Source organism: Epinephelus lanceolatus, chromosome 4 (assembly GCF_041903045.1).
Source record: "Epinephelus lanceolatus isolate andai-2023 chromosome 4, ASM4190304v1, whole genome shotgun sequence".
Taxonomy (NCBI): domain Eukaryota; kingdom Metazoa; phylum Chordata; class Actinopteri; order Perciformes; family Serranidae; genus Epinephelus; species Epinephelus lanceolatus.
The window spans coordinates 37,433,923-37,442,231 of NC_135737.1; the positions used below are offsets into that span (position 1 = coordinate 37,433,923).

An 8,309-nucleotide genomic window follows, 5' to 3' on the forward strand; every position below is an offset into this window, starting at 1 on the left:
TAAGCTGTTGCACCTGTGGAAGCCTAATTAGGCTATAAAAAGTTACCAAATAAATATCAAATTGTAGCCCACTTGTACAGGTAGCCAAAAGATAAAACCATTTTGGAAAAAAGTTTGAACTATTTCAACAGCACACCTGCTCTGAGTGGTTTTACAAATGCTACATAGCCCCCTGAAACAAAACTCTTTATCCCCATATATTAAATATGACATGTATTAACCGACATTATATTTATTACAGTGACAACGCGTTTACATTCATCCTAACTGCAGCAGTTTCACCATTTGAGCTATTTCAGAGACAAATATAGAACATTTCCACCACAGATTATCATACCGTGTTTCATGTGTCGTAAAGGTCCTGCTGTTGATAACGACAGAAGCAAAGATGTGACGGCATTTCACTTTACGGCAGCCCGGGCCTTCCGGTTATATTCCGCAGAGCGCTCTTTACGCTAAACGTTAGCATTAATTTTCCTGCAGAGTTCCGCTATCTGTTCAAATACAATGGGAATAGAGGAGGAAACGGACCGGACGCTCTTTATTAGAAATTTGGATCAAAGAGTGACGGAGGAGCTTCTGTTTGAACTGTTTCTACAGGTGATGTTGTCTCTAACGTTTGAGAGAGAGAGCTAACGTTAGCTAGCAAATGTCGAGTCCACAGATAATGCTAACAAACCGAAAGCTACTCAGCGTGAAAATCTCCTTAAAATGTAAAATTATGAAGTGGCACACACTATTACAATAAGTGTAGCTTCTGTATGTTAAACCGCTCTGTTTGTTGTGGACACGGTGGAAAATTTTAGGAGAATGTCTTGTATGACTGACGGCAGTTAGCGCTCGTGTTAGCTTTAGCTAACTGCTAGCTGTTGTTATGGTTTCTACCCTATTAACGTCGCCAACTGCTTGTTTTTGCAGGCGGGACCTCTCATCAAAACCAAAATTCCAAAAGACGCGGATGGGAAACAGAAGACATTTGGTTTTGCAGTTTATAAACATGAAGTGTCCGTGCCGTACGCCATGCAGCTACTCAACGGGGTATCGCTGTATGGAAGAACCATCCATGTGCAGTTCAGATCAGGTGAGTTGTTTTTTAACACGCTTTGACAACTTGTCATCGACACACAACATAGAACATATTAATTTAAAGCTGTTGAGTTACATTGCCGGACACATATTAAAAAGCAGCCTCAGTTTTTGTGTATTGGCAGACATTTACGTCACAGAGGTAACCACCGGTTTCTCTAAAAGGTCATTACTCGGTGATGTTTAACAAGCCTGGGAGGACATTTAAAAATACTCGTAGCTGCTCTGGTGATATTTTCTGAATCTCCGAAGGCTCCTGAGAACACCTGGTTGAAAGAAAAATCATCCGCCGTTTGATCATAAAGTTTTTTATAACCATTTCTCAAGTTGAATTTTCATTATTTAGCGGATGAAAGATATTTCCAACCAGATGGTTAAAGGAGTTTTTGAGGATACTAGAGATACTTTACATTCACAACCGAGATAAGTATTGTAAATGTCATTGTAAGAAAAAAAAAAAAAAAATATTTGTCAAGTGAACAACTGTTACATGAACATTCATCACCCTTAATTCACTTAAAGGGCCATGGCTACCTCTGTGACAGGAATGTATGCTAATTATTTCATTAAAGGTACAAAGTTAACTTTATACAAAGACTTGCTACTCTTTCAATGATGACTCAATGAAAAGTTAAAGCAGCATAGTCACATAAATCTTAAATGTACACAATGCAGGATATTCCTAAAAAGCTATGTAACAACTCATACAGAAGCAACCCCTCTTAATCATCACTCATGACCTGCTTAAAGTGTGTGGCGACACATTTTTCTGCAGAGACTCTGCCTTTTGCCTTTGCTTTATTGTGTCTGTGCTTGGGACATTAACAGGCGTGTACCTTTTTAAAAGGTAGCCACCAGGGGTCTCATTTTTAAAACTGAGCTTAGGTTTCATACTAAAAAGTTAGTATGCACAAAAGCTGAAAATGTCGTGCACCAAAACAAAATCACAATTTCTACAGTCAGGCTTCCACCTCATCATATGCGTCACCAATTTCCCGTCTCCAAAATGTTTGTAAGCATGGCTCAAAGTGTCTCCTATCAAGTCTGTTTTTATAGATCACAACTTTTCAGTGGGAAGTGGCATGTGCCTCTTTCAGGCCTTGTTTTGTGCGTACGCAATGTTTATAAATGAGACCCCAGATGCCAATGTTTTTTCTGTGAGGCTTGGATGCCTCTTGCCGTATGCAGCAGGCATCCAAGAGACACGGCACCGAAAAAAATGCAAATATAGTGAGATGAATCACCAAATGTCTGTGACTCTGGGGTTAGCTTTTACTTTCACTTTCACTGGTGAGTGTGTTTTCAAACAGACAACCCTGCACAGAGTACCTTTAAAGATGTCCTTTCACTTTATTTCCAGACATTTAAAATTCAGTTAATCTTGATCCAGCACTGTGGCTCATCAGTATGTGCTAAAATTAACTGACCGCTTGGAATACGTAATATAAGGATAGATATCAGTCAGATACTCTAGTGAGTCAAATGTGGATGATAAAAACAACTTAAGTTGCCTCAGGAACAGACACTGATGCTGCTTGGGTTTCTGCACGTACATCTTCACATTACCCCGTTGACTTTCTGTCTGGAAACTGTACCCTTTGCGTAGCTAACAAATTGTGACACCTCAGTACTCACTGTATCTATGCTAGTTAGTACTAATAGTTACTCACCTCACCTTACCCTGGCCCTAATTTTGGTATGACAGGTTTTTATGCCGTGACAATATAATGTATTTGGAATAAAATAAAGAAATTAAACGGTCAGACTTTTCAATAAAAGAGAGGAGTAGCTGTGATCCATTTAATCTCCATTCAGGTTTACATGACAACTAAACCCACGGCAAGTTTGTCCAATTTCAGATTACTAACACACTTGGTGCTGCCAGCAGTTAGGGGTTTAGTGTCTGCTTAAATGCACCTCTGCTGCTACCAGTCACTCGATAACATGGTCTGCGCTGGATTAGAAATGGTCACCCTCAAGTTCCCAAGCCACTACAGACGGAGCTGCTGCCCCCCCCCCCCTCATACAACTCTACAATTACACTACATAATTGTCTGCTTTTAAAGCATGCCAGTTCTGAGTATCTCTCTGTTTAGTTATTTAAATATGAATCACACAATGTGACACAAAAGTACAAGAATGATGTTCTTGCCCAGTATGTGTGGCAGTTTTTTTCCCCAGTCTTTAATTGTTTTGTCCTTTGCTAAAGAACTGTGTTTTGTTCCCTTTGCCCTGCCACAGGTAGCAGTCATAGCAGCAGTCCAGGGAACTCACAGAATTCAAGCCCTGCAAATACCCCAAATCCGCATGGCCAGAGGTAAGAGTGTCTCATAGACAGTCTGTCCAGCAGAGCTAGGAACAAAATCTGGTGACCATCAGCAGCAGTAATATTACCTCAGCTACTGGCCCTTCTCTGTCTCTCAGTCTCAACTTGAGTAGACTTTTGTGTGCCTCTTGTTTTGCAGATAAAGTGTCTTAAAATGTGGCCCTAGCAGTGATTTCTCTGTATTTGGAGTATTTAATCTCAACTTTGAGCTACCATTTTGACTTCCTTGGTGCTACAAGGTCTCATGGAGTCAAATACATCTATGTTGGGCTGTTTCAAGCTGTCTAAGGGGATAAAACAAAATGCTGTTGCAGCCAATTTTTTTCCTTCTCATTTTCCAGGTGAATTGTATAACATGCAAATTAATCCAAACATTTGTTTTTGTTTTTTTTTCTTCATAAGCCTAAAATACACTTTTTAAAGACATATCTTGGAAGCAAGTCACAGAGTGTAATAATCTGTGCAACATTTTTCCCACATATAATAGAATGTGGTACCATAATAACGGTAATGGCAAACGCACACCTTGTTTTTTGGACTGTGAATGGAGACCTTTGGTAGCCCAGTTTGTCAGCAGTTAATAATTTTGAGGAATGGCACTGCTGTATATTTGTAATTGGTACCAGACTCCCTGCGTTTGTTGAGTACATTCCCAAAGATGCTCCATCCTTATTGAATATTACTTAGACATGCAAGTTGTTCATGCTCTTGGCAGTGCCCTGTGCACAAAAACTGGAGCTCTGGCAAAAGATGTGGCATGAAATGGGATTGGAGTGGTCTGTATTTACCCATATAGACGACTCAGTGTGCAGTTGTTTCCATGTTACATGCCAGATTTCATGCAGCAGTGCCTGTTAATAGCATTTGCTGGAAGACTTGAAAGTATTGGCCCTGGAGTCAAATTAGGTAGTATCAGACCTGCGTTTGTGTGTGTTTTGTTTGCAAATCTTGCATTTTGTGGTGCTTAAATTATGTGAATTTCTTAAATTAGAACTGAGAAAAAAATAGCTCTCAGCATATTTCCTGGAAAACTGAGATTAGACGCAGTAGTTTAAAACAACTGATCTTTCTTGTTCAGTCCACGCACAGACAACACCAAGGACCTGTCACAAAGTATGATTAATGAGGTATTCAGTTTCTGTTGATCTTAACCCAGGGTTTCTGGTATCACCACCCTGGCTCACTTTTAACCAGGGCAGATCACCAAGGCATCCTTTGTGACATGGTAGGGGTGTATTGATGTAGTCAGCTCAAGTTACATTACAATGCAGTGTTCATAGTTACTTGATACAGTAACATTTGACTCCACCTAACCTGATCTAATCTGACCTGAAATAAAAACTTAAATATTTAACTAAATATATTACCCTCTTACATTTAAAAAAAAAAACCCTTGCTTTACTATATCTGCATCTCTACAAAGTAAAGAGAAAAACGAGAATGTCTGGAGGAAAACTTCCTCAAGATAAAGCTTACATTTCTGTTAAGATAACATTGTCAAAATACATTGGGTGGCCACAAACCAAACTTTATGACTGCTGCTGTGCACCTAATTTAATCAACATGAAGTGGCACTGAAGCATACAAAGTTAAAGTGAAGTTGTTAACGATGGCCAGCAGACACGCATGTGCACCGGTCAGCAGGATTTGAGGTCAAAGTTTGAACAATCCACTGATTGCAATGTAAGTTGCAGGCCAATCAAGCCTCTTGGAATTGGATCAGCCTTGGCTTCATAACAGTGCTGATGGACTTGTTCACCATATAATCCAACACAGATCTTGGCACTAGGGCTGCAACGATTAGTCGACTAAGTGATGACTAATCGACTATTAAAATAATCGGTGACTATTTTAGTAGTCGACTCGTTTGAGTCATTTTTCATAGAAAAGTACTATAAAAGTACCTCAAAATACTCCTATTGCAACTTCTTACGTTCAAATATTGGCAGCTTTACGCACTCTCCCATGACTGTGAACTAAAACCCTTTGGCGTGAGTACGAAACAACACATTAGATGACACAATTTTTGGGTTTGGGAGAGACAGACTGACATTTATCAACATTTTAACACATTTTTTGAAGAAAATCAAAAAATAATCGACAGATTAGTTGACAATGAAAATAATCGTTAGTTGCAGCCCTACTTGGCGCTACTCTCAGGAACTCAAAAAGATGACCACTAGAGGAGAGGAGAAAAGGACAAATTACAGCACTGTATGTAGTTCAGAGAATCTCGAGGACAGTAACCCTCCAGGTGTATAAACCCCCCCTAACTGAAGCATTTAAGATAGAATCCCCCCTTTTTTGAAAAATGAATTTCAGGCCCCGATGATAAATGTTTGTGTGTATTTACAGGTGTTTCCTTAACATTTTACAGTAGATCTTTATGATTATAACTAGATTGTTGGATCACACATAATCAAAACAAGATATAACCACTGAAGTATGGGCATGGGCCAATCACCTTTCAGTTATATTGCCATCTGTATTAGTGCCTTTGCTGACTTGGCTGGTTTGAGGGCTGGACCTTTATCCTCCCAGTGGCTCATTTTTATGCCTCTCTTGCACATCCAGCTGAATATATATATGTGGAGGTGACTCAGAAATATATGTATTTTTTATAAAGTGATCCTAAAGAATGTTAAAACACATGACCTTTCCATATATGCCATGAGGTCAAAGAATGAATTAAAATCAAGCTAAAAATAATTCAAAGGTGGCCTGTTATGTTTTTTGTAATTTGTGTCTCTTATATACAGTGTTATAATGAAGGATGATCATATTAAATGTGGCCAAAGTTTCAAATAATTAAGTATAATAAGTTTCCAGCAATTATGATGTCATAATGTGCCGGATTTCTTTATATGGTCAACTGCTCCATTACGTTGCCTACACTGCTAAATGAAGCTACATGCTAACGTCGGGGGAACATGTGAAGTTGGTTGCTGGTGTTGTAGACTTTTCCTCGATTTCACATCATACTCCTACTGGAACACGTCAAGTTTTGTCTGCAAGCATTTGTTCACAGTAGAAAGTGCCACTACTCTCCGTTACTGTCATGCTACGGCTGCAGTGACGGCGCAGAGACGCTGAAATATTGAAGACCAGGAAACACGGACCAAATGAGAGCAGACTGAGCTTTGTGAGAGAGAATAATAATGACAATCTAAGCACGTGAACACGTTAGAAGAAACCTTAAATACATTTATGAACCTGAAAATTGGCACCATAGGTCCTCTTTAAATAATCAAAAATGTTGAGAGGTCAGACATTGATTTTGTAAAAGTGGGTGGTATTGATACTTCTTTTTTTGATGAGAAAACATTTGACATTGCTTTGCTTGATTCTTCCAGGACCCCGAACCAGTTCAGCCCTCCTTCCTATACTCCTTCGCACCAAATGCAGAGGTCCCTTTCATCTCCCGATAATCTGCAGAAGCATGTCATGGTAACCTTTTTTTTTTTTTTTTTTTTTTTTTTTTTTTACTTTTATGATGACACAGCACCACACAGTCATGATAGATTTTATGGTTCCTATTTTAATACGTCACGTGTTCAGACCTGCTCTTTGCTTGTTTTTATTTAAACTGTGCCTCTGCTTCTCTTTAACAAGTGAAGAGGTGTCTACATTGTGTAATTTGACAGGAATAGAAACAAGCTTTTTGGCCTCAGTGAACCGTATAAAACACGGGCCATGTTATCTGTCTTCTCCTTGATCTGTAGATGAACAACATGATGTGGCAGCTCCACCTGCAGCAGCTTGAGCAGTTGAACGGCAACTTCCCCAAGCCTCTGCAGAGGCAGACGTCTGCAGGTGGAAATTCCGGCGGAGGCGGCTCAAGGCAGCACGACAGCTCCCCCTATCGGCATCCATCCCACACGAACAGTGGTAGCAGAAATCAGCGCTACGCAGATGACCACGGTCAAGGCCGTCACCAGCAACACGGCCACAGCCGGGACAACTATCACCATCAGAACGACAGGAGCGCCAACCGCCACCATGACAGCAGAGGTGGCAACAGACATCACGATGATAGGGGTAACCGTGGCTACCAAGATAACAGATGGCGACGGTACTGAGACGCCGGAAAGACTTCAGTTCTTCACAAAATTACGGACAGCTCACTACAACATGTCATTAATGTTGACAGACTCACATGTATACTCAGGTTGTTTGTACATGATCCTGCTAGTTTGAAGATTTGATATTTTATGCCTTAGACAGACTTTTGTTTACTTTTAAGGCATTTTTAAATTTGTACAGTTCGTCATGTGAGTTTTTCCTCACAGATGTTTTGAGCTAAGAGCAAGGGCAGAAAAAATCAGACATGACTGGTGGTCATTTTGGAAGTATGAGGAAAAAAACATGTATTTAAAAAAAAAGATTTAGGATATTGGCAAGTTTTTATGTTATGCAAAAAGTATTTAAATGGTGCTCCTAGAAATTCTTCAGGTACTTTGCAAAAAAGAACAAAAGCTCCAGCTAAAGATTCCACCAGCACCACTTTTACGGCGAGAGGGCACCATCCTTTCTTAATGTTATATCTATTGACCTTGCTCTTTCTAAAAAAAAACTGGCTTTATTTTATTTTTTTATTCTGAGTCTGTAAGACAAACTGTTTTAAAATGGAACATTTTCATTATTATAAAGCTCCTTTCATTTGATTGTCGCACTGTCTTTCATGTGGCCACACCACAAATGCCTGGGTCTTGACTGTACATCATGAATGCTATTTACAGCTCTTTGTGTATGCACTAAGCTAACTAAGTGAGCTATTGTATGTTGATGCTACATGCAGTAATGCATGCACACATGGCCTTATCTGCACCTATAAATGGCCCTGGGTGTAACTAATATGCTTGTGCACTGGGTTATGGAGTAATCTACAGGTGGCGCC

At 39.7% G+C, this 8,309-nt stretch overlaps 1 protein-coding gene across 1 annotated transcript; it reads left to right on the plus strand.

Moving 5' to 3' along the window:
- Positions 1 to 402: 402 nt before the first annotated feature.
- Positions 403 to 8,076, plus strand: rbm7 (RNA binding motif protein 7). Its single transcript, XM_033630395.2, has 5 exons — positions 403 to 600; positions 919 to 1,081; positions 3,328 to 3,403; positions 6,766 to 6,859; positions 7,135 to 8,076. Exons 1-5 carry the CDS (start codon positions 508 to 510, stop codon positions 7,489 to 7,491), a joined length of 783 nt encoding a protein of 260 aa, XP_033486286.1. The 5' UTR covers positions 403 to 507; the 3' UTR covers positions 7,492 to 8,076.
- Positions 8,077 to 8,309: the final 233 nt, after the last annotated feature.